Source organism: Cervus elaphus, chromosome 2 (genome assembly GCF_910594005.1).
Source record: "Cervus elaphus chromosome 2, mCerEla1.1, whole genome shotgun sequence".
Lineage (NCBI taxonomy): Eukaryota > Metazoa > Chordata > Mammalia > Artiodactyla > Cervidae > Cervus > Cervus elaphus.
In genome coordinates, this window is record NC_057816.1 from 14,514,109 (window position 1) to 14,541,064 (window position 26,956).

General features: G+C 41.5%; 1 protein-coding gene across 2 annotated transcripts in view; it reads left to right on the forward strand.

The window, feature by feature from the left end:
* Positions 1-26,956, forward strand: part of PRDM10 (PR/SET domain 10) — a 92,344-nt gene that overhangs the window by 15,897 nt on the left and 49,491 nt on the right. For both annotated transcript variants that reach the window (XR_006335004.1, XM_043873091.1), the window contains exons 2-4: positions 15,139-15,320; positions 17,644-17,808; positions 19,731-19,790. Coding sequence is in view for 1 of the 2 variants with exons in the window: in XM_043873091.1 (XP_043729026.1) it covers positions 15,252-15,320; positions 17,644-17,808; positions 19,731-19,790 (294 nt within the window). In the remaining variant the exon portion in view is untranslated. The remainder of the gene's footprint in view (positions 1-15,138; positions 15,321-17,643; positions 17,809-19,730; positions 19,791-26,956) is intronic.

Consider the following 26,956-nt stretch of genomic DNA (forward strand, 5'->3'; position numbering starts at 1 on the left):
GTGACTGAACTGAACTGAACCCACCCACTGTGAGGTGGTCTCCTCTGTGTGTGGTGGTGATGGCGATATCTGAACAAATGTGATAGTGCCATTGTGGGCATGACACAGGTCATGGTTGTGGAAACTTCAGAAACTATACCTTCAGACATCAAGATCTGCACCTGGGGCTGAAATGAGTGGACTTCTCAGAGAGTGTCTTTTAGTGTCATATTTGGCTCAGCATTTTCCATCATATTTGGCTTTGCGTTTACTAGGACTGATTTTGATTTTGTGTCAGGTGGGAGTGGCTGAGTTCCATGTACCTTGGTAATCTTACAGTTGGTGTGATTTCAGTTCCCCTTAGGATATTCGGATTTGCTAGTTTATGGTACTACATAATGTCTTGAGTAATTTACTTTTTCCGCTTCGTGTTTTTCTCTTTTCAGCTCATTAAAGTTCAGTTGTAAATATTGATATCATACATAAACTTAGCTTCTTTACCACAGAAGCAGTTATACACCATCATTTTCGTGGTAATGCATTATATATTTATCCTAAGAGGGTCTTTGTTAAATAACAAGTTTCCTCTGAGGCAGGAGACTCGCCCAGAAACAGTGGTGACTATCTGCTCCTGGCCGGATTCAAGGTGCTGAGGGCCCTGCCTTGCCCCGTCGGGTGAGGGTGCTCTTGGGCAGCTGCATTCCCCCGAGGCAGGTGGCAGGGGACACAGACTCTGCACAAAATGTGTGCATCACTTAACTGATGGTGCATGCTCTGTAGAGTGTTATGGGAGAGCAGCATGGGGACGGGGAACAGGAAAAGCCTGCTGAGGGGGTAGCACTGACTTTGAAATCTGAATGAGGAGGAGGAGGTGGCCATTTGAATCCTGGCAGAGCCTCTGTGAAAGCCCTGAAGGCTGGCCTGAGCCTTGGGAGGGTGTAAAGCTGGAAGGAGAAGGAGAGGCTGACTGGCGCAGCCTTTAAGGGTTGGCCCAGCGAGTGAGCTTGTAAAGGAGGTGGCAGAGAGGCCGGAGGAAACCAGGGAAGTTCCATGTTAGGAGGAGAGAGAGAAGAGGAGAGGGTGTGAATGTTGCATAGGTCAAGTGAGATGAGAACCTGGAGAGGTAGAAGAAGAGGCCAACTGGGGAGGGAATATGGGGTGAGGAAGTAAGGAAGTGAAGGTGGATATAGACAGCTCTTTATTGCTTGTAAGAGCAGCAGAGGGGTAGGTGAGCAGGGAGGCGGGCTCAAGGGAAAGTTTTTTATATGTAAACAATCAATTGAAATATAACAGCTGTTTTAGAAAAGTGCACAGTAAAGTTAGGAGATACTGTTCACATTTGCTGATGTGAATGTTCCAACAGGGAGGGAGCTATGATGCTGCAGAGAGTCGTAGGGTCGGGTGCAGCCTCTGAGGGGACCGGTGGACACTGGCTGCCGGCCAGCCAGGTGGAGAGCCTGGCTTGGGTTAGACAGGGAACATTTTCTCCATCACAGTGTATCAGGAAGGATGAGGGAGGAATATTTCATTTCAAAGTTGGGAGAATTACATTTTAATAACAGCACAATATTTTTAGACACCGCCTATATTCCAAAGCTTTCTCATTGCTTTTCCAGTCCTCAAAAAAACAATGACCTGTTAAGTGATTCTGGGTGTAGATTGCTTGTGCTTTGTTGTATCAGGTATGTCACATCAGAGTGCTTTTTCTTACCAGGGTGTGCCGTAACTGGTGTCCACAGACTTTGAGAAACACAGTCACAAGGTCAAAGAGAAACTGTTTTCCAGTCTCATCCCCCTGGGATTGCCCTCAGTTTCCTCCCGAGGCGACCAGTTCTGAGTGGTCAGATCCAGGGGAGAGGTGCTTATTAAAGTGTGCCCCGCCCTCTGCACCTGCTTTCCCCCTTGAATCATTTTCTGATTCCCAGGAGGCTGGGAAGCTGGTTGGTAAGGGCTGCTGAGAGGCGAAGAGACAGGTAGTGCTTTAGGCTGCCTTGTGGGGCTGGAGAGATAAGACATTCTGGGTGAAGGGCTGCAAAAGCTTTCAGAACTGAGGGGCCAGCATCCCAGAGGCAAGGAGGCAGCCTAATGCACCATACCCCACATCTGGTTTTTCCCTCGAGGTATTTGTTGACTAGGTCGGGCTGTTCAGGAGGCTCACAAGTCAAGCCCTAAGCAGCTGAATAGCAGAGTGGGATTTGGGTAGTTTCGCTTTGCTGAGAAGAAAAAAATTGGAATTCAGAGCCCACCAAGGAAGAGGCTCCCTAGGAAATATCTTGAACTTCTCATTGCCACTTCCAGAAGGTCAAACCTAGGAGGAGACTCTGTTCTCTGGTCCTTCAGAAACTGCAGACCGGCCTCGACTCAGCTGGATGGAATGCAGGGCCCTTCTGCAGCCTGCTGAGGGTAGTGGGGGAGGGGTGGTGCCTTTGGGAGAGGGTGCCATGAGAACTCAGGAGCTGGTGGCTTTCTGTTCCTTGATCCACGCATATTCACTTTGTGAGCATCCCTCAAGTTGGACGCTCCTGATTTGTGTGCTTCTCTCTAGGCCTGTTGTTTTGTCGTTGTTCGATCGCTAGGTCGTGTCTGACTCTTTGTGACCCCGTGAACTCCAGCACATCAGGCTTCCTTGTCTTTCGCCATCTCCTGGAGTTTGCTCAAACTCATGTCCATTGAGTCAGTGATGTCGTCCAACCATCTCATCCTCTGTCATCCCCTTCTCCTTTTGCCTTTAATCTTTCCCAGCATCAGGATCTTTTCCAATGATTTGGTGCTTCACATATGGTGTCCAAAGTATTGGAGCTTCAGCTACAGCCTCAGTCCTTCCAGTGAGTATTCAGGGTTGATTTCCTTTAGGACTGACTGGTTTGATTTCCTTGCAGTCCAAGGGACTCTTAAGAGTCTTCTTCAGCACCACAATTTGAATGTATCAGTTCTTCAGTGCTCAGCCTTCTTTATGGTCCAACTCTCACATCTGTATATGAATTCTGGAAAAACTGTAGCTTTGACCATACGGACCTTTGTAGGCCTGTGATACGCTGCTATTTGAGGTTTCCACCTGAAATTTTGTAAGAGAAGAATGGAGGACTCCTGATAGATTTCTCTTTGAAACTGGCTTCACGTTTTGCCAGCCAGCCAGCTCTTCTTTGTAGAAAAGGAAAAGCAAACATCAAGGTTTACCATTCTTTAGAACTCAGATTGAGTGCTGGTTCCTTTTGAACTCTCAAGGATATGAATGTAGAATTGTCTGGCTTAGACCTCCAGCATGTCCTTAGTCTGGGTTTTTCTTTCTTTTAAGTGTACAGTAGGAGTTGTTTTGAATGACTTGATGGGGTTCTAATGTATTGCTAACAAACTGTCAAATGGGGTGGGAGGATCAATCTTTGTTTTTTTTGGTGCATGAAAAGTTCTTATCTGAAGTAGGAAATAAAGCCCACATTTCTTGGGCTGACACAAAGAAAGAAAGATTTGCTGGCATGCCTCTTTTGAGGCATGAAGAAAGGAGTGCCACAGCCCTGACTGGAAAAAAATAACCTTCTTTCAAAGAAGAGTACCCTTAGTTGATAGTCTCTGAAGCCCTTTTTTGTGCACAAGAAAGGCAGGAGGAATTTCTGTAGGGGATTTAGTACAATTTCTGTAGGGAAGTGGAAAGCAGAGACACACACGGAGAGGAGTAGAAACGGCCAAGGTGACCATTTCAGACCTGCCTGGTATATCTCATTCCTTGCTTGCTGTATTTTCTAATCTGTTTTCTTTCTTTTTTTTTTTTTTTAAGGAGAGAAAATTCTGTTCAGCTCTCTTCTGGTTACACAGTGTCATTCTTGTTTATGTCCAGAAACAAATTAGAAAGATTGAGCCAGGGTTGAGCCCTGGCCCTGGCCGTGAAGTGCCAAATGCTAACCCCTGGCCTGTCAGGATTCTGTCTGCAGAGTGTTTAGATTGTAACGGGTGGTTCTGTCTTTTTAATATTACAAGTGCCAATTATGCTGCAATTTGTCGGCCGTTGTCTCCCACTCACTTATCTGGTTTCTGAAGGTTTTTCTGGAGTTTTTCCATTGGCATAAAATTTTATCTGGAGTTTTTCTGTAGTCTTGTGCATTTCACTATTTACTTCATTGCCAGCATTTGTAACAAATGTGAATGGCATTGGTAGAAGAAATACCCGGAGGACCCCATTATGGTGCCTTTTTCATCCTTTCTTTACCCTTAGACTTCTCTGCTTATAGGGAAATATCCCCAATCCATAACTGCTTAATTAAAACCCCCTCTTTTATTTGGCACCTAGTCAAAGATTTGTTATTATAATTTAAAAAATTTCTTTTATAAAAAGAAAAAAAATTCATGAAAAGCTTTTATAAAAGTCTGGTTCCCTGATTATTTTCTTCCTTAGAAACTTCTTAGTTTTTTAGGCATATTTCCCTTCCCTGAAAGTGTGCTTATTTTATTAATAGTTCCTTGTGGAGTTAAAAAATGATATTTTAGTCCTACTTCTCTGCCCTCACTTACAGGTTCCCAGGAGCTCTTGAGCTGGGGTCAGAGTGGTCCCATGGAACCGGGCTCTGATAGACAGAGTGACCTCAGGCTGATCAGACCCAGAACTGTGGTCGAGTTGGCATTCTGTCTGTGGTCCCTTTGCCTTTTGTGATCTGTAGGCCGCTCTGGCTGAGGTGAAGTCCAAATAAACAGTGTCTGCTGGGCGTGGGGCACCTTGCCAGGCAAGGCAAGAGTGTTGCTGATAGTTTTCACTTCTCATTTTCATTTTTTTTCAATGAAATTACAGTAATTTGTTGTGAATTTTTAAAATTGAGAAACTCTGTGATGGAGTATTTGGTCTTCCCCTTTTCAGTAAGAATGGGGAGTTTGTGTTGAAATCTGTGTAATTTTGTCATGTGTCCATTGTTACTTCCCCTACCAATTCCTGTTCACCATTTAGAACCAAGTTCAGTTTTTAGAACTGGTAAGAAAAAGAAACCTCTTTCTTCCAGATATCAATGAAATGTAAAAATCTCAACTTCCCATTCCAAATGAGTGAAAATTGTAGAAGCTTTTCCCCCCAACTTATAATGAATTAATTTATTTATTAAAATATAGTTGATTTACAGTGTTGTATTAGGTTTTGGTATATAGCAAAGTGATTCAGCTATGCATATGTATATATTTATATATGTTTTCATAATCTTTTCCATTATAGATTATTAAAGACTATTGACTACAGCTTGCTGTGCTATACAGTCGGGCTTTGTTGTTTATCCATTCTGCATATTGCTAGGTCGCGTCTGCTATCCCAAGCTCCCAGTCCATCTCTCCCCAACCCCACCATAACCACATGTCTGTTATCTACGTCTGTGAGTCTGTTTCTCTTTTATAGATATGTTCATTTGTGTCATAATTTAGGGCTTCCCAGGTGGCTCAGACGGTAAAGAGTCTGCCTACAATGTGGGAGACCCGGGTTCAATCCCTGGGTCGGGAAGATCTCCCGGAGAAGGAAATGGCAACCCACTCCAGTATTCTTGCCTGGAAAATCCCATGGACGGAGAAGCCTGGTAGGCTACAGTCCATGGGGTCCCGAAGAGTCAGACACGACTGAGCGACTTGACTTTCACTTTAGATTGCACATGTAAGTGATATCATAGCATATTTGTCTCTCTGTCTGACTTCACTTCACTTTCAGGTCCATCTGTGTTGCTGCAAATAGCATCATTTTGCTCTCTTTTATGACGGAGTCATGTTCAGTTACACATATATGTACCCTGTCTTTTTCATCTGCCAGTCTGAACGTCTGGTCTTATAGCTTGCACGCTTGCTGCAGCACCTCAGTCATGCAGTGATGGTCAGGTGTGTAGAGCAGAGCATTTGCTGTGACAATGTCCTGTCGTGTCTTCTGAATTGTGAGGTTAATCAGCTTTCTTGGGTGTCATGACATTAAATCAGCTGAACGGATTGACCGTGACTCCTCAGGCCGATGCTGGCACACGGCAGCCCGGCCTGTCCTGAGCTTGGCCAGGCCACATTGTCTTCCCTCGGCTGCACCAGAGTCACGAGCCAGAGGGCTGGCCAGATGGAAGCTTCTCTAAGATGGAAGCTGTCCTAGATGAGTGGTTCCCAAACTACCCTCTCCCCAAACAGTGTTCTCGAGCTGGGCCAATGTGTTTTCTCCATTTAAGTAAAAACAATGGATAGAATTTTCTTAATTTTGAGGTTCTTATCCCTTGAAATTTCTTTAACTGTTTATTGTTATTACTGCCAATCAACTTAGCACTGGGAGGTGACAAATGAACAAGGAGCAAAAAAAGTTAGTGGAAGATGCGGGAATGCCTAGTCTTGCTTAATTGGATAGTTTAAAGAACTGTAAAATGAGATTGGATGTGATATTTATATGACTCAGATAATGGAGCCATTTATGCTGAAATCTTAGAGCAGTGATCTTAGTTTGTGGATGGAGAAGCAGGGTGGCGTGGGAGCCTCCACGTGGGCTCAGAAGCAGGTGCCCGGGCTTATATCACAGCTCTGCCACATACAGACTCCTCCCAGCTCTGTGACCCTGGGCAAGTCACCTAACCCCTCTCTTTCTGTCCCTCACCTATAAAGTAGAGACAATCATGTACCAACTTCATGGTTATTGTGAAAACTAAATGAATCAACCCATGCAGAATACTTAGAACATGCCTGGCATATAGTGCTATACAATGTTATGGAATGTCATTTTGTGACATTAGAGGTAAATATTTCATAGCGAGAACTCTGTGGTCCTGTATTGTGAACATATCTGAGAACCATGGGCTTGGGGTTTCTCTCCTAGTTCTGAAATCCTATTATTCTGTGTCACAGAATTAGATTCCCCATTATCGTTCTTTCCCTTTTTTATAACTTAGTGCTGTAATGAAAGTGGTTTTTTTCCTCCCCTCTGTACCTAGCATGAATCACTCTTTTCCTTTTCTAAGTGGGATCTAATCTTAAATATGACTTCAAAGGGTTTCCTTTCTGTTTCTTGACACAAAGGTGGTTTTGTATTGTGTACATTAGTTACAGTTATCTACGGCTACACACCTATTATTCTTCAGGTTTTTATCCACTAGATGAGGACACTGAAGCTCAGAGAGAGTAAACAAACTGTCAAAAGCTACAAGTGGCAGATCCATGACTTTAAGTCAGGCTGTCTGACTCCGAAGCCTGCTCTAATGTCAGTACAGCAAACTGAAGTTGTTGTTCCAGTGGCTGCGATCCTGTTCCAGTGTAACTAACCTAAAGCAAGTTCAGGCCTCACTGCTTTAAATGGAGACAAATTTCCACATAGGTATTCCTGAAGGATGCTCTTTTTATGCTATCCCTGCTCATTCAAAGAAAGCTGAAAGGTTCAACAAACAGGGAGTTCTCTGGTGGTTCAGTGGTCAAGAATCCACCTGCCAACGCAGGGGATATGGGTTTGATCCCTGGTCGTTGGTCAGGGCAACTAGAGCCCGTTATCCACAGCTACTGAAGCCTGCATGCCCTGGAGCCCGTGCTCCAAAACAAGAGAAGCCACTGCAATGAGAAGCCCTCACACCCCCGCTCTCTGAACTAGAGAAAAGCCGCGCGCAGCAATGAAGATCCAAAATTGAAAAGAAAAAAAATTTTTAAGCAGACAAAAAGAAGCAATTGTTTGTGCACCAGGCCAGGCAGCCTCTGGGCCCAGCCATCCTCTGTCTGCCCCAGGGGAACTCCCCTGTGCTGCATACTCTGCCCCGCCCTGGGGAGAGGCAGCTGGCGGGCCCCCTTGGAGTCTGCTCCCCGAGCCTTCTCGTGCTTGCTTGACGTTTCCCAGCCGCTGGCTGCCCAGTGTCTGCACTCTGGTGCTGGTGGCACCAGATGCTCAGGGAGAAGACAGCGCCCCCCACCCTGGGGGCTGGTCCCCTTCTGTTCTGTCTCCAGACCCCACCCACCGCTCCCTCCGCAGACTGGGAAGCCACCTCCTCCATTGCTTTCCACAGTTTTTATATCCATTTTGCAAGCGTGTCAGCCTCCCTCTAGCTTCTCTCCCTGACTCATGTCTTAGAATTCAGGGAAGGGGTTAGCAGTTTCTGCTGGTTACTTTGTAATGGGCCAGAAAAGTCGGTTTGCTTGCCTGCCGTCTAGAATGCAGCACACTTCTCCATGTTGCCATGCCGCTCCAGCACAGAACCCTCTGCTGCAGCCTCAGTGTTTCTGAGGCTCAGTAATGTGCCCATCTGCCTCTGAAGGTGGGTCTGGGCCTCTTCTTCCACCTCTTCATGCAGGTCATGAAACAGGAGCTTCTTGATTCCATGTCCTAAGTGGTTCTGGAGAACTGGCTGCTTTCAGCCCAGGAGGGCCAGTGATGGTGGGAACCAGGCTGGTGGGTGGTATGGGGGGAGCAGCATCTGGGAAACATGGGAACTACGAGGAGGGGAGACGAGGTGGAGGCTGGACCCCTGGGCCACTCCATCGTCTGGCTCAGGGCTGCCTTACCAGTGAACCAGCTGGAAAGGCAGGTGTCTCTTGCCTTCTTCTTCCTCCTTACTGTTCCTCGGTGTCTGTCTTAACCATGTAGGCATCCCCCTGTGAGTTGGGAAGCCAGCCACTCTTCCCTCCCACTAGACTGTGAGCTCCAAGGGAGCAGAGTTCTTGCTCACCTTTAATGCTCAATGTTCATAAAGCATAAAAAAAAATTGCTACTATTTTTTGAATATTCATCAATATGCTCTGTGATCCCAAATGCTGTCATGTTGTATTGAATCTAAGATATTGCTGGTAAGAAACACAATTATTTTATGTATCATTTACGAAAGGAGCAAGCCTTGCCAACTAAACTCTGATACAAGAGCTGTCTGCTACTTAGAATTTTTATTGTATACTTGTTGAAAGAACTCTTTTAGATTCATTTGGACATGGATCGGTATCATTCATGCACATACGTGGAAGGGGAAATATAAGTAAAATGTTTAAGATACTCCTAAATATTGTCAGTTTCAGAATCTGACTCTTGAGAATCACTTTTGGCTCAGAGCCATTACTGTCTCTGTGTCACCAAGAGTGTTGGAGACACAGCGTTTCTGCTGTCACCTGGAATCTCCTGCAAGCAGCTCCTACCCATTCTGGGAGTTGTGATCCTGTTGTTTTTTCACTCAGCCTGTGGCAGGCTTGTGTTTCCACATGTCTCAGTAATAACATCGCACAATGCCCCATCATTCATGCTGCCCTGTCTCATACTCACGTACCATAGATTTGGTGGGCAAGGTCATTTTTCCAGTGATGGATGTGTGCTTCCCTAATCAAATTTATGCCCAGCTGCTGTTCATATGCCTCTTGGTTTAATGCCAAATTATAGTGTCATCTTTTTGAAGACATTTAAAGTGGCAGCTCCACTCAGGGTGTCTAGTGTTGACAATACACTGACTCAGTGAAGCGAGGACAGAACTAATGAAGGGCGGCGAGCAAGGTCACACTCGAGTGGGCAGTGTGTCCGCATCCTTACCACCATCTGGATGATAGTTACTATAGAGCCCAGTGTGGTGGAGTAGACCCTTGTTCAGAAGCGTGAGCAGGTGAAAAAAAGTACATTAAAGACGATGAAACGTGGACTGTTTGTTTACTCTTACAACAACCATGCCGGGCAGATAATTTGGATTTTCCAATGAGGAGACTGAGACTCAGTCTGTGGCTTACTAATGTCATACCCTAGTAAACACGTGGTAGATTTGGGGGTATAGAATCAGATTTGTCTGATTCTAAGCCTCATACTTTCAATTATATTATTACACTCTTTATTCATCTGTGTGTATGTTTAGTCATGTCTGACTCTTTGTCACCCCATGGACTGTAGCCACCAGGTTCCTTTGCCCATGGGGTTTCCCAGGCAAAAATACTGGAGTGGATTGCTCTTTCCTCCTCCAGGAGATCTTCCCAACCCAGGGATTGAACCCACACCTCTTACCTCTCCTGCATTGGCAGCTGGATTCTTTACCACCAGTACCTATAATGTATATTAATACATATGACCTAGAATAGTGCCTGGCACATACTAATTTAATAAAGTTATTAATAAATTTAATAAATATCTGTTGAATAACCAACCCAGGGATCGAACGCAGGTCTCCTGCATTGCAGGTGGATTCTTTACCAGCTGAGCCACAAGGGAAGCCCAAGAATACTGGAGTGGGTAGCCTATCCCTTCTCCAATGAATCTTCCTGACCCAGGAATCGAACGGGGGTCTCCTGCACTGCAGGTGGATTCTTTACCAATGGGCTTTCAGGGAAGCCCATAAAATCATTAGAGAGGATAGGAATGCTGCTTTTCCTGGAAATGAAGTCTCTGACATTTTGGACAGTGGGTGAAAGAAAGAAAGAACGATGTGTGGCCGTTCTCTAGACAAGCTACAGTTTGTGGCTCCCAGGTTCTTTGAGGTTGAGAAGAGGAGCAGAGAACTCTGTCCCCAGCTCGCAGAGTCTGTCAGCACCCTCCTGTTGGACAGCGCTAAGGTACTTCCTGGAATCCTTCCTGTCCCTGGCCCATTGCCTATAAATCAAGATCAACAGAGCTCTATAAACTGTGCCATGAAATAAAGGAAATCAAATATGACAAGTCTTGCTATGACGGATGTCCACGTACAGGGCAGTTGTTATTGGACAAATTGCTAAGTTAAAAAAATATAAAATGTTTTGAAAATTCTGAAGCTCTTACAGTTCATCAGGAAAATGTGAAAATTGGCATATTGGAGTACCACCATGTGCTAGATCTATGCCTGGGAGTTTGACACATGTCATGTAACCCTCACAGTAACACCAGGAGGTCATTATCATCTCCATTTTACATAGGATGATATCGAGGCTCTGGGAGCATATGTAATTTGGCCAAGGGATGTAACTGCTGAGCAGCTGAGCTAGTGGGGAAGCCCGGGTGCTCAACTCAGAGTCTGTGGATTTTCTACTGTTCTCTGCTGCTTCCCATCTAAGCTTAAGGCCAGAAACCCTTTTATACTCTGGTTTTACAGTTGACAGCGCTGATGCTAGAGGATTTCAAGTGACTTAACTTAGGAGCGGACTCATACCTAGAATTCAGTTTTCTTGAACAGTTTATTAAACAACAGATAATTGAAGAATATCACACTGTTTTGAGTAATTCAGTAGTTACAGAAGCTCCGTAGGTCTTGTTAGTATATCTTAAAGAACAAGAACTGGGTATTCTGTATCGGTGCTTTAGATTCCAAACACTTTTTGAATGAAGGCGTCGTCACCATCTTGGGCTTCTTTATGTGCTAACAGTATTTTAAAATGATTGAGTGAGTGAAAGTTGCTCAGTCGTATCTAATTCTTTGCGACCCCATGAACTATACAGTCCATGGAATTCTCCAGGATAGAATACTGGGGTGGATAGCCTTTCCCTTCTCCAGGGGATCATCCCAATCCAGGGATCGAACCCAGGTTTCCCACATTGCAGGTGGAATCTTTACCAGCTGAGCCACAAGGGAAAATGATTGGGAAGTGCCATTTTGGGCAATATCTCACATCTGTAATACTAAACTTTACTAGCAGGCTTTCCTTTGTGTCAATGAACTGTTCTGTTATTTTACCCCCATCTACTAAGTAGTTATTTCCTTTTTTCTCCCCCTTTTTCCTTGCGTTATGTGGTTTCTGGTATTTTATGTCATGTTATGTCTACTTCTTTATCTTGGTAAGATTAGAAGAAAGATATTTTAGTCTGGAGTAAATATCCCATCCCTTCTCATCTCTGTTTTCTTGTTCCTGTTCATCCTTCAACTTTCATCTTCTCCAAGAAGTTATCTGTGGATACCCCCTTAGGAATCAGTTGTCTTCTTTTTTTCCCCAGTAGCCAATCCATACACATGATCAAGGGCCTGCCACACTCTAGATCTAGAGTGACTTACATTCCTTGACATGAAGGAACTTAGAGTTGAGATGGGGAGGCACACAGACAGAAAGATGTGATATGATTGAATGAATGCCTTATTTTAAAGCTACTTGGTGAGTGCTTATCATGGGGCAGGCATTATGTGAAGTGAGCATCTTACGTGCATTATCTCACGTTCTTTCAATAACCTTATGATCCCGACTTTAAGGAGAAGGAGAGTGATTTAGAGCACATCCACGTTCTGCCTAACATCACTGAAGTCACAGAACTGCTGCCAAAATCTGGGTCCAGAGCCCAAGCTTGTAGCTGCTCTGCCTCCTATGCAGGTCAGAGCATTTCCCTCTGTGTCCCCAGACCCTCATGTGCCAGGCACAGGGAGCGGACAGCCCCAGTGCTGGAGTTAGAAAGTAAGTTACTTAACAGTCACACAGCCACTTTAACTGACTGCATATCACCCTTCAGTTAGGAATTCAAGATACAAGAATTCAACATATAACAAGTATGTCCGAACTTACTCATCACAAACATTGAAAATAACCATTTATCAACATAAAATTAAATACATTATGATATGTTCATACAATGAAATGATAAAGCTATAGTAAAGAAGGAACAAATGCTACAGGGGTCTGGAACAATGTAAAAGGGATGGTATTATATGGAATAAATACGGTTTAAAAGAGCTGCTGCTTTGTATAGAATCATATATAATCAATACTGTGATGCCGTTTGTGGTTTGGAGAAGCAGGGAGTATTTATATTTTTGTTTATATATAATATAAATTGTTTGTATAAAATATCTTTGGAAGAATAGATAAGAAATCGATACTATGAATTGGTTCTGAAGACTGGTAAGAGATTCCAGGTAGCAAGATTGTCCACCGTACACCTTTTTGTGCCTTTTGAATTTTGAGTCAACTGAATTTGCCACCTATTGAAAGTATATAACTAAAAATAAAAGAAATAACAGGCAGCTTGCTAGAAATGAAAACAAATAAGAAAGGCACTCTGGGCTGGTGTATTTTCTGAGTATGGAAGTTAAACCTGCCTCCATCCTCGCTGCATCCCAGTGTGTACTTGGGTGTTTGTGCAATTGATCAACTAAGTTTAAAAACTAAAATCTCTGATTCCTGTATGGGAAAAGCATAGCATTTTTTGTTGTTGTTGTATTAATTCCTGTTGAAAATAGGTGTCCTGAGTCTAACCATGAAGAGACATCAGATGAACTCAAATTAAGGGACCTTCTGAAAAATAAATGGCCTGTGAGTCTCTAAAATGTCAAGGTCATGGAGAACTAGGAAAGACTGGGGACTGTTCCCAGTCGGGGGGAACTGACAGGACATGTTGGCAGGGACACGCCGTGTGCGAGGCCAGAGTGGACCCTTGGCCAGAAAAAGCGGGCTTTCCTTCTCTGCAAAGGACGGTAATCAGACAATTGGCAAAAGTTGAATGTGGTCTGTAAGTTAGGTAATAGCACTGTTAATATCCTGATTTTGATTGGAGTACTGTGATTCTGTGAGAAAATATCCTTCTTTTAGGAAATAGGCACTTAAGAATTTAGTAGTAAAGGGGTTTTGTGGCTGCAACTTATTCTCAAATAGTTTAAGTTAAAAAAAAGAGAGAGGATGAAAAAGAGAGAGAGAGGATGAAAGAGAAGGAGAGAGAATAATAAAGCAAACATGGTAAAATGTTAACATTTGGGGGAACAGTGAAGAAATACAGAAATTCTTTGTACTATTTTTGTTGCTTTTCCATCTGAAATTATTTCAAAATAAAAAAAAAATTAAAAAACTTTTCCAATGTGGAACATTTTCTGATTTTATAATATGGGGCCTCTTGTATAGTTTTTATCTCCTTTTGTACAATTTTGTGATTATCTTCCTATAGCTCTTTATATTATCGGTGACATTCCTCTGAGTTTCTTAATATTTTTGTTCCTTTTAAAAAATATATCACAACTTTGTTGAAGTTTAATTCACATACTGTACATCTCACTCTATCTTTTTATGTATGCTTAAATAGTACTACTATATAAGGAAGATGTGCTTAACAAAAAGACAGCATGGTAGGTGTAATTTACACATGATAAATTTCACCTCTTTTAACTGATAGGTTGATGGCTTTTGACATGTGAATTCCCTATGTATCCGCCACCCCAGTCTAGATACAAGATAGAGAACATTATAGCCCCTTTGCTTACAGTCACCTGCTGTTGACGAGGGCATTGTTTGCAGGATCCTCGGGAAGGCGCAGGGCGAGTGTGTGTGGTGGGGCAGCTTCTGCTGGGGTGAGGATGCTAGTGATGCAGCTGAACTGGAGCACGCCCCTCCCTGGCTCCCGAGAGGCTCCCAGGTGGTTCAGACGTGGCCATTCTGTATCCGAGACACCCCAACGCTGTGTGTCCCAGTTTCTTTTCTTCCATGGGCCTTATTCCAGTTCAGAGGCTGGAGCATGCATAGCTTCAGAATGTTTCTCAGGTTATTTCACAGTGGAGAAAGTTCTGGCAGGGTTCTGGGCAGTGGTCCTTCTCACCTTTAGTTGAGTGGTGTTCTGAGCAGCTTGGCCTCGCCTGTCTGTGATGCCACTTACTGGGCTAGCGCCAGGAGGTGTATCAGGCCCGGCTGCCCTGTTAAACAGCGGATCTCATGTGACCTTTAAACCATCAGTGTTTTATCATCATCAAAAGGGAAGATTGATTCCATCGGTTTTGGAAAACAGTCATATTTCAAGATATAGGTTTTGTGCCCATTGATGTTTAGAGAGGCTTTGATTTGCCAGCTCATCACTCCTGTATTGACTCCATAGGAAACAAAGTTGGTATCTATATTCACCAAACTGTGGCCCAGAAAATTTGGCTGCCTCCACCTGCCATTTTCCCCTATTTTGTGACTTTTATTATGCTGCTTTTCGTATTGAGTTGGTGGTATAGGAAGTCAGTGTCTCGACAGGTGTGCGAACAGGGACGAGCTGGCTGAGCAGCAGTAAGATTTGGTGTCAGCCCAGCACTTGACTGCCTTTAATATGTGGGGGCCTCGTCATCCTCCTCCTGGGGAGAACTAAGGACCGCCCTCAGTGTTTGTGATAAAGCCTCCATCCACCCGACGTGTGCCCGGAGCAGAGCGTGCACGCAGTACACTGTGTCATTATTACATATAATTTCTCCATTTTCACCTTTTTTGCCCAGGTGTGTTATCTCTTACAAAGCTTTAATTTTTTTTTTCCTCTTTGTGGCTGAGACTGTAACTTATTAAAATGCATTCATGTATTTAAAGTCTTGGGTCCTGTTCTCTTTTTCTCAGGCATGCTGCAGAGAGGCCTTCCTGTCCCTGACGAGCACGCGCATGGGAGACAGATGACTGTCCTTCACCTCCCACAACTCTAGTGGCCCGGGCCGCTGTCCAGCCGGGAGGGGATGGATTCCAAAGATGAAAGCTCACACGTGTGGCCCCCGGCTGCAGAGCACGAGGAGAACGCCGCACAGGTGAAAAGTGCTCTCCCAGCTGGGCACTGACTGCGGTGTTTTAGTTGGTAGAGTTTGCTGACAGCTAGAGAAATAGCAGCTCCTGTACAGTGTTGCGGGGCAAGGCGGGGGCTGATGGGCAGACATGGTACATAAGGAATAGGCAGCATTTCAGCGCTTCGAATGCTCCATCTGCACAGGTTGCTGTGATTTCAAGAAGCTACATACCACCCATGGGCTTCTCTGCCTTCCCCCCAGTTTACTGTCATAATCCTCTTCACTGCTCCATTTTATTTCATGGTGAAAGCTTCAAACTGCAGGGTTTCTTTTATGTTATCCAGGAAAAGGTTTTGATTTTTTGTGTGTAGTGAAGTACAAGGTATGTCTATAAAGTGAGTGGCTTTTCCTTTTCTTTTCAAATTCAGAATGTAAACTTCTCATTGAAAGTTGTCCCAGTGAATTAACAGCTCTGGAGGTTAGTCACTTATTCAGATATCACTGCCTTTCAAATTGCTCTACTAACCAGCTACACATTCTTTTGACTGTCCTTAGCAAAAGTGAACCTCTGCATTTTTGGTATGGATTTGAATTTTGGTAAGAGTCAGCAATCATAGGGAGCCACATTTTATATGTGACCAAAGTATGAAACTTCATTTTAAAGCATTATGATATATATGTAATTTCATTTTCATCAAGTTACATAGCCATAGTTGTTCAGTTGCCAAGTTATCAGAAAATTTACACTGAAGCCTTTAACTACAGATATTATGTTTGATTTAAGTAGTATAACTAATGTTATAGTACATAAAATCAATCATCAGATATGATTTAAAAGTCTGTGTCTGAATACTGAGAAAAAGGTACCAGAGAAGCTTCCAGCAGAATAATTAAGAATGCTGTTTTGATTCTCATGGAAGCTACCTGGAAGGCTACTTTCATGTAGCTATATATTTTGGGGTACTTTGTTTATAAACAAAAATGTAGTCCATTAATAAATAGGGTCCACATTTGCAGGTAGCCAGACAATAGACAGCAGACCTCAGCACCCTTTGTTGCACCCCATCCCTTGCAATATTTCTTCTCCCATCCAAGAATCCTGGTTTAGCCTCGTACTTAGTGATGAAGACCAAGTTGAAGAGTTTGGATAACTCTCAAGGGGAAAAAATTTTTTTAAGCACCGAAACTCGTTAAAGATTTTGATGTTAATGAACAAATCTAAACTCACAAAATTACCTTGCAGCACTTAAAATTGCAGAAATATTTCAAAAGACCAATTCTTGTGCAAACTGTATGTTCATGGGCAGAGCAGATTTATGTAGAAGCTGGGGTAATCACTTAGCACTAAAGTGGAAGTTTTATTTACATGGTGCTTGACTGCATCTTGTCTTTAGTTTTCTTTCTGTGGGTTGAATTAGCTTACGTCATCTCTGGGATCTGTTCTCCACTGGAAAAACTGAAATAAAAAATTATGTGTAAAGCCAAGACAGTATAAGAGTAAAGATTCTGACCTAAGAGGGCCTGACTTCAATATCTGCACATAAATTATTTCTCTCCCAAATGTGTACTTTGACCATCTGCTTTGTACCTTCAATATCAGAAACTAGGCTGTGTGCCAGCCTGCAGGAACTCAAACCTCCAAAGCTGACTGCTCAGAAAGCGCTTTACAGAATCAGTTTCTGCTTTCATTCTTCATAGACAGAAAATTATTTCCCCTGGTGACAACTGAAATAGTTATCCAAAACCCCTGAAAAGTACATTCACAGAATTTTTTGTGTCCTTATCTACTTGGCAAAGAAAAGTTCTGTTACATTCACCAAGTCAGCAGACATTCACCCCTTGCCTACAGGACAGCCATGGAGGACAAAAGAATTTGTATGAAAGCAAGTGACCTTGTTTTAATGTGTTTGCCAAAAGGTACTCTTCATTAGAAAGTAGAATTTTTATGATGTGTTGAAAGCAACTGACTTTTGGGTCTTGACATATTTTTCCACATTATAGAATAATCTGTGTTTTATAGTTTGGTAGTGTTGTCCATCAGGAATCTTCTGTCACATTTCTTCTCAGCATGCCCCAAAAGAGAGACCTGCGGTTGATATTTGAGGCAAAGGGGTGTTTAAATTGGTTGCCTAGTATTAAGTAAAAATCAGTGAGAAGGTCCTTGGATCCCTCTGCCAAGTCACTAACTCAGCACAGATGAAGACCCATTCATTCACCACGTTCTCCTTTCATGGGGATCTTTTAGAAATGCAAGTGTGTGGTATTCTTGGTCAGTTCCCCGTCTTTGCGCTACAGCGTGGGTTCCACAAGGGTGATCGCTTCGTACTTGCTGTTTTTTTTGCCCCAGGTGCATTTTGTTCCAGACGCTGGAACTGTGGCCCAGATCGTCTACACCGATGACCAGGTCCGTCCGCCGCAGCAGGTGGTGTACACGGCAGATGGTGCCTCCTACGCCTCCGTGGATGGTCCTCAGCACACACTGGTCTACATCCATCCCGTGGAAGCTGCGCAGGCACGTTGGGACCGTGGTTGATGGCTCATTTGTTAATCTGTTAATTCATCCCTTAGGTTTACGCTCTGCCAGTGACTGTGCTGCTGGTAGGTGATGCAGAAAATATGCAGATGACATGTGTGCTCTCAAGGAGCTTATAACCATCTTGGCAGAGGAAGATGTGGTTTATTTATTTAAATTAAATGTAAGGAGTTAGAGCACTAACCTGGAATGAGGTATTTTCCCCACTGACTGTTGATATTGATTGATTATTGTTATAAACAAGATTGTCAGCCTGTTACTTTTCCTAAGTATCAAGAACCAGGCCAAACATGGCATTTATTTTTTGTGTAACTTAATCAAGATGAATCTCAGTGGGAACATGCACATTATTGCAGTTAAACGTGTAAGTGAGAGATCCTACTAGCTTGTTAACTGCTATTTACTAATAACTTATTGATTTTTAGGACTGTATAGAAGTGAGGGTAAAAGCTGTACAATTATAACTGCTTCTCATTTTTTTGGCTAGTGACTCTGAGTGTTGGTTTCCAAATGCATAACAGGAATATCCCCCAATATATAAATGTTGCTTTGTATCTTGAGCACTTTATAATGTACATAGCACTTTTAAATAGATTAGAAATCGGTTCCATTGTTTTTTGTTTAAAAATTTTTTTTTGACGTGGGCCATTTTAAAAGTCTTCATTGAATTTGTTACAATGTTGCTTCTGTTTTTATGCTTTTGGTTTTTTGGCTGAGAGGCATGTGGGATCTTAGCTCTCCCATCAGGGTTGAACCTACATCCCTGCATTGGATGGTGAAGTCTTAACCATTGACCCTCCAGGGAAGTCCCCAGTTCCATAGTTTTTGTAGCGGGATCCTGGTAATAAAAATTTGCCCTCATGCAATATTTGACCAAGAGACTCAAAGCACTCCCAAGAAGAAATGAGACCCACCTAATAAATTTTCAAATCTATTTAAAGGTGAAATTGCCTGATAGTTACTTATGGAATAGCCCTTCTCAGTTTTAGGCCCTCAGCTATACTGAAATAAGAACAGGTAGATTATGTAAAGAATGTCCTGTGCCCAACTTTTAGATCATTACTATGTTACGAAATGTCTGAGTTATGATAGTTTTTAAACGTCAAATGTAAGAAATCTGAAGCTTGCTGAAATTCTCTTTTACAGTTCTTTGGAATCAGCACTTAACCGTGGTTCCTATGACCGTAAATTTGCTAAAGCCTTAGGCAAATTAGAGTCATTTAAAAGTTTTAGAGGAAGGAATACGTTTTTGGATTGGAGATTTCTTGTGGTGTCCCAACTAAAATAATTTTGAAGGTTTTCCTTCTTTAGTTATCATGACCATCAGCCAATTAATGTTTATAATGAGAACTTTGAAAATTATCATCTTACTGGCTTTATTCAAAAAAAAGTCTATGGAACATTAAATGCAGTTTATTTATTTATTTTCTACATCTGCTGAGTGTGCATTTATATTGGAAAGAGTTGTAATCCTTGGGTATACAGTATTCTTCTATTTGTCGGTGTATCTCCAACCATTTTCATTTAATTGCAAGTCTACCCCTGTGACAGAGTGTTACGTGAGAATGCATGCCCCCTTGTTCATGGAATGCCTTTTTAATTAACTGTGACATTCAATCTCAGGAGAGGCTTTGCTTTAGAGTAAAATCACAAAGTGTGCAGTGTGTTAGCCAATGGAGAGAGTTAGCTTTTACAATCTCTTTGAGGACATATGAATGAAAGGCTTTGGCAAAATATAGAATTACTGTCTTTATCTTCTTTATTAATGAAAGATTATTACTAGCTATTTGAGAGTTAACTCTCTCAGGAATTGGTGCTTAGTAGTAGGATAATTTTTCTTGCATAGACAAGCTGTCTAAAGATCTATTGATAAGTCATTATTGTTGTTGTTGTTTGTTTAGACGCTGTTTACAGACCCAGGCCAAGTAGCTTATGTCCAGCAGGATGCTGCAGCTCAGCAGGTAATGAGTCGCTTTTTTGCCTTCTTGTTGTTTGTGGATAATATTATGAGGTTACCCTTTCCTGGAATGCCCTCAACCCTCTGCACTGCACATTCTCTGAATGTCTGTGTCTCATGTGTTTAGAATATTCTCGATGTCTGTTAATGAAGACAAAGCAGAACGCAACACTAACACACTCCAACCAGTATGTATTGAAATACTTTGGTAATACAAAAATGATTTGTCAGGGAAATTTAAGCATTAAATTAAAATAAGGATATTAACTGGGTATTGGTTCAAGTTCCAAAGAATAATCCTGAATTTCAAAAGTGTCTGCGAAAATTTGGAAACATTTTAGTACTTGTTCTTTTTTTTTTGATTATTGAATTATAGTTGATTTGTAATATTGTGTTAGTTTAAGGTATATAGCAAAGTGATTCAGTTATATCTATATTTATATATATATTCTTTTTTAATGTTCTTTTCTTTATGGTTTATTACAGGATTCTGAATATAGTTCCGTGTGCTATATAGTAGGACCTTGCTGTCTGTCCATTTTTTATTTATACCTACCCCTCTTTTCCCTTTGGTAACTACAAGTCTGTTTTCTAAGTCTGTGAGTCTGTTTCTCTTTTGTAAATAAATTCATCTGTATCACATTTTAGATTCCACATATAAGTGATATCATATGATATTTGTCTTTCTCTGACTTAGTATGATAATCTGTTTTAAAACCTTGGGGTAAAATTCCTGCTTAAATTGCCTATACCCTTAGTGGCAACTTTCTTCCTTCTAGTATCTGAGAATTGAGATTCTTCTTGGTTTTCTTTTAAAACATTTAGTTTCTTTTACCTCTATTTCTAATATATCCTATTTGATTTTGAGGGACTTCTTCCTTATTTTTCTTCTGGTTGTCAAGGTGATAAAGAAGGTGCAAAAGCTAGATAATTGTCAGCCCTACCCTAAGAAGAATGTGACTCCAAATAGTTTTATTTTCATGATGGCTAGTATGACTGTTATTCAGCTGTACCACTGAGTGTCATGAGTGATTACTAAGTAAGCTTACTCATCAGTAGGCACTTTTTGCTTTTCAGATTTCTTAGCAGGTGATTTGTATACTTCCATTTTATTTTATTATTATGTTTTTAAATCGATGGGACGTTGTTATCCTGTTTTATTTTTGAGTATGCTATGCAGCGTGTGAAATCTTAGTTCTTCTATGAGGGATTGAACCCGTGCCACCTGCAGTAGAAGTTGAGTTTCAGTCACTGGACTGCCAGGGAAGTTCTTGGATAATTAGATTTTAAAATTTGAAAAGTGAACAGTAGTTGTGTTGATATTATTTATGGAATCTAGAGAAAATTAGGGGTCTTTGTCATATCACTTATGGTTGAATTTATTCCTGATTGCTGCTGCTGCTGCTGCTAAGTCGCTTCAGTCATGTCCGACTCTGTGCGACCCCAGAGATGGCAGCCCACCAGGCTCCCCTGTCCATGGGATTCTCCAGGCAAGAACACTGGAGTGGGTTGCCATTGCCTTCTCCTGATTGCTAGTGACCTACAGTTTTGTGAGGTCTGTCGACTTGAATGAGAGTTTGTCTTAGTCCATTGGGGCTGCTGTAACAACACATCATACATAGCATGTGTGCCTTTGCTCAGCTGCTCAGTCATGTCCAACTCTTTTCAATCCCGTGAACTGTGGCCCATCAGGTTCGTCTGTCCATAGGATTTCCCAGTCAAGAATACTGGAGTGAGTTGCCATTTCCTTCAGGGATCTCCTCTGTCTCTTGCATTGGCAGGCAGATTCTTTACTGCTGAGCTACCTGGGAAGCTCCTACCATATACTGGGTGGGTTATAAACAACAGAAATTTATTTCTCACAGTTCTGGAGTTTGTGAGGTCCAAGACCAAGGTGCCAATAGATTTGTTGTCTAGTGAGAACCCTCTGCTTATTCACAGATGGCTGACTTCTCGCTGTGTCCTCCATGGCAGACAGGGCGAGGCTGCCCTCTGGGGTCTTGTAGAAGGGCACTCATCCCATTCATAGGGGCTCCACCCTCATGACCTAATCACCTTTCAGAGACCCCACCTCCTAACTTCGTCACATTGGGGATTAGATTTGGACATACGTATAAGGGGAGACACAAATATTGTGTAGCAATTCTAAATTTTATTTTAGAATTTTGTACTAATTAAGTTTATTCTTGATAAAGACAAATCATGTCCATTTCTCTGAATATTTATTGATTCTACCAAACAAGCAATGGCTAGATTTAATTCATTTTTACATCTGAACATGAAGAAAGCAAAATGAAATGCCTTGGTATTTCTAGATGATTAATTCATTTACTCATTTTTAGAGTAATGATTTTTTTTTTCATAAAAAAGTTGAAGCAATGCAAAAAAGAAAGTATGTAAAAACCCAAACAAATTCTGCCCAGAAACATCTTCATTAACTTACAGTTGGTAACTATTATTCTAGACTTCTTTCAGACATAAAACAAAGATAAACAGATAGAGGGAAATTGTGCCCTAAATGCTATTATCAATCTAAATACTTTAAACTTAATGTACTCATGTTTTCCTAACCTGCCTTGAGCTCTGGTCCCCTTAGTCTTCACCTCCTGCTGTGATGACCTGACTCTGCACACTGACCCCTCCCCCGCTTCCCTCCCCCACTGTTTGGGATTAGTTGTGTTATTATTATAACTAATACATTTTTGTTCTATTAAGTAACCATAGCTATTTAGAATCCTGCTCTGTTATCTCCTGGCATTTACTTTTGTAGAAATCTTGAGTCTAATTTTGATTATTTTCCTCATTCCTTCTCTATCTTAATGCCTGTTTGAGTCTTTCTTTATCCTTGAAGTTTTTCTTTGAAGTCTAGTGACTTCACCAGCACATGAATCAGAATTCCCTAGGACAGGGTGTGTCCTTTTGATGTATAGGTTAAGACTCTATTTTGGGAACATTTTCATCTATTAGATTTTTGAAGATCTTTTTAGTTTCATTTGATGTGTTCATCTTCCCAGGAATATCAGTGTGAGTATATTGGTTTTATTTTCTGTACCTAACATTTTCTCTGATCATTTTTATATCTATTCTTTTCCATTTTATTTGTGTAATTTCTTTTGTGTCCCTCATATTTCCTTACCGTGTTTTTTAAGCTTTCTGATTAAATTATAACATATGCATAGAAAAGTGCAAAAAATTATAAGCAATAATGCAAGCAATGATATGAAGTAACCAACACCCAGATTAAATAACAGAACATTGCCATCTCCTACAGGCTTCCTAGGTGGCTCAGGGGTAAAGAACCTGCCTGCCAATGCAGGAGACGTGAGAAATGAAGGTTCAATACCTGGGTCTGGAAGATCTCCTGGAGTAGGAAGTGGCAACTCACTCCAGTATTCTTGCCTGGAAAATTCTGTGGACAGAGGAGCCTGGTGGGCTATAGTCTATGGGGTCGAAAAGAGTCGGATACACACACACACACACACAAAACTCATCTCCTAAAAGCCATCCTTATGCTTCCTGCTAATCACTGCTCCTTCCCTTCTCCTCAAAGGTCACACACCTTAGATTGGTTTTCCATGGTTTTGAACTTTATATAAGTGGAATACCTTAGTCTGGTTTCCTTTCTGTTTTGTTCTCTTGTTTAACATCGTGCTTGGGAGAGTCATGAGTTCATGTTGTTTGGTGTGGCTGTGGTTATTTCTCCTTCTGTTTTTATAGCTGTATCATGTTCAGTTTTATGAAGGTGCCACAATTTATCCAGGAGTGTGACAAGTTCTACTAAGTTCTTCAAGAGTTTCTTGTCAAAAAAAAAAAAAAAGAGTTTCTTGTCCCTTTGCTTTTCATGCTTCCCTGATGGCTCAGCTGGTAAAGAATCTGCCCACAATGCGGGAGGACTGGGATTGATCCCTGGGTTGGGAAGATGCTCTGGAGAAGGGAAAGGCTACCCGCTCCTGTATTCTGACCTGGAGAATTCCATGAACTGTATAGTCCATGGGGTCGCAAAGAGTTGGACACGACTGAGCGACTTTCACTTTCACAACTTTCACTTGCTTTTCCATACACATTGTAGAATCAGCCTGGAAGTTTCCACCAAAGTCCTGTGGGAAACTTACTGGCATTTCATTGTACCTATAGGTCAGTTTGTGAAAAATTGACATCTTATATAATATTAAGTCTTCTAATCTGTGAACATGTTCTATCCCTGAGTTTTATTTATCTATTTATTTTTAGCATTTTTATAGAAATATAGTTGATTGACAGTATTGTGTGTCAGGTGTATAGCACAGATTCAGTTGCACATACGTGTATACATATGTGTATTCTTTTTTTTTTTACATTCTCTTCCATTATCTCTTATTATAAGCTATTGAATATAGGTCCCTGTGCTACACAGTAGGTCCTTTTTGGCTGTCTATTTTATATATAGCAGTATCCCTGAGCTTTGAATGAAAGTTCAAAAATTTTCTTATGGGCAGAGGTCTTTCAATAGACTTACTGTTAGATATTTGGTGTCTTTTGATGGTATTGTGAATTATGGTATAAGTTTTAAAATTTTCATTTTATAAGTTATAGTTCGATTTTCTTGGTAAGTAATTATGTTGTCTATGAATACTGACATTTTTACTTCTTTGCAGTCTTTATACCTTTTTTCCTTTGGTTTTATTGAGATATAATTAACATACAGCACTGTATTATAAGTTAGAGGTGTACAGCATAATGATTTGATTTACATGCATCATGAAATGATTGCCACAGTAAGTTTAGTGAACATCCATCATCTCCAAAATTAAAAAAATAGAAAAAAAAACTTTTTTTGGTGATGAGAACTCTTAGGATTTATTCTCTTAACAGCTTTTGTGTATAACACAGCAGTGTTAATTTTATTTATCATACTATTCATCACACTCCTAGGACTTGTTTTGTAAGTGGAAGTTTGTATGTTTTGACCACCTTCATCCATCCCCTCTCCCCGCCCCCACCTCTGGTAACCACAAGTATGATCTATTTTTCTATGAGTCTATTTTTTTTATTTCTTAAATTAGAATATAATTGCTTGACAAAGTTATATTAGTTTCTGCTATACAACAACATGAATCAGCTCTGTGTATAAATATATCCCTTTCCTCTTGAGCCTCCCTCCATCCTCCGCTCCCACCTCCGTAGGTCATCACGGAGCTCCACGCTGAGCTGTCTGTGCTCTAGAGAGGGTTCCCACTACTGTCTGGTTCACACACGGCGATATGTGTATGTCAGTGCTGCTCTCTCAATTCTTCCCCCGTCTCCTCACCCGCTGTGTCCACAGGTCCATTCTCTACATCTGCATCTCTATTCCTGCCCTGCAGATAGGCTCATCAGTAGCACTTTTCTAGATTCCACATATATGTGTTAATATATGGTATCTGTTTTTCTGTTTCTGACTTTCTTCACTCTGTAGGGAGGCTCTAGCTTCATCCACATCACTACAGCCGATTCAGTCTCATTCCTTTTTATGGTTGAGTAATATTCCATTGTATACACGTACCACAGCTGCTTTACCCATTCATCTGTCGTTGGATGTCTAGGTTGCTTCCATGTCCTGGCTATCGTAAATAGTCCTGTAATAAAAAAATATATATGTCTTTTTGAGTTGTGGTTTTCTCACAGTATATGCCCAGGGCTGGGATTGCTGGGTCATATAGCAGCGCTGTGTTTAGTTTGTTTGTTTTTGAAGTATAATTGACTTACAACACTGGGTTAGTTCCTGTTACACAACATAGTGATTTTTTTTTTCTATACATTTCACATATTCCATGATGTCTAGTTATGACATGTCACCATACAAAGATACTGTGTACTGACTGTATTCCCCACACTGCATGTTTCATACCCATGACTCATTTATTTTGCAGCTAGGAGCCTGTACCTCTTAATTTGCCACACCTATTTCTTTCCATCCCCCACCCTCTGCTACTCTAGTAACCATCTGTTTGTTCTCTGTCTGTAACTGTTTCTATTTTGCCATGTTTGCTCATTTACGTCTTTCAGTTTTATTTCTTCTTTTGTTCCCCTTTGCTCTGCTGGCTAGGATCCCCAATCCATTAGTGAATGGAGTTGGTGCTGGTAGATGCGGCGGTTACTCGTTTCCCTTCCTGATTGCAGAGGGAAAACTTTCACTACTTCACTATGAAGAATGAAGTTCAGTGCAGGGATTTTTTTTTTCCTTCGGCTATACCACATGGCACATGGGATCTTAGTTCTCCAACCAGGGATTGAACCCTCACCCCCTTCAGTGGAAGCATGGGGTCTTAACTGCTGGACCACCAGGGAAGTCGTCCCGTGCAGGCAGGATTTTTATGAAAAGAACACATCAATGAAGAAAGCTTCCTTTATGGTTTTTAATGAATGTTTATTATTGATTGATGTTGATTGTTATTCATGGATGTTGATTTTTTTTTTATGGATGTTGATTTTTACCAAATGCTTTTTTTTTTAATCTGTTGAGATTTTTCTCTTCATTGTTAATAGGGTAAATTATCTTAATTGATATTTAAAAGTTAAGTCACAGACTTGCCTAGTGGATCAGTCAGTAAATAATCCACCTAAGTATCTGCCTGCAGTGTAGGAGACCTCAGTTTGATCCCTGGGTAAGAAAGATTCCCTGGAGAAGGAAATGGCAACCCACTCCAGTATTCTTGCCTGGAGAATTCCATGGATAGAGAAGCCTGGCTGGCTACAGTCCACTGGGGTCTCAAGACTCAGACACAACTTAGCGACTAAACCACCACCGAAAGTTAAGCCAGCCTTTCATTCTGTTATAAACTCCTTTTCTTGTATGTCTGGATTTGGTTTGCTGATGTTTTGTTTGGGGTTTTATGTTTTTATTCACTAGTTCATTGTATTTTTAACTACTTTATTTGATTTTTTTTCCTTTTAAAGTAGCTTTCAACTTGATGATATTTTTTTCTTTTAATAACATCCTGAAAAGCTGTATCATCATTTTTGTTGGCGCTACAGTGTTCTATTATGGGGACTTACTATCATTCATATTCTTCAACTATTGTTTGTATTAGTTTAATCACTCAATTGTGTCTTTCTCTTGGTGACCCTATGGACTGCAGCACGCCAGGCTTCTCTGGCCTTCACCAACTCCCGGAGCTTGCTCAAGCTCATGTCCATTGAGTTGGTGATGCC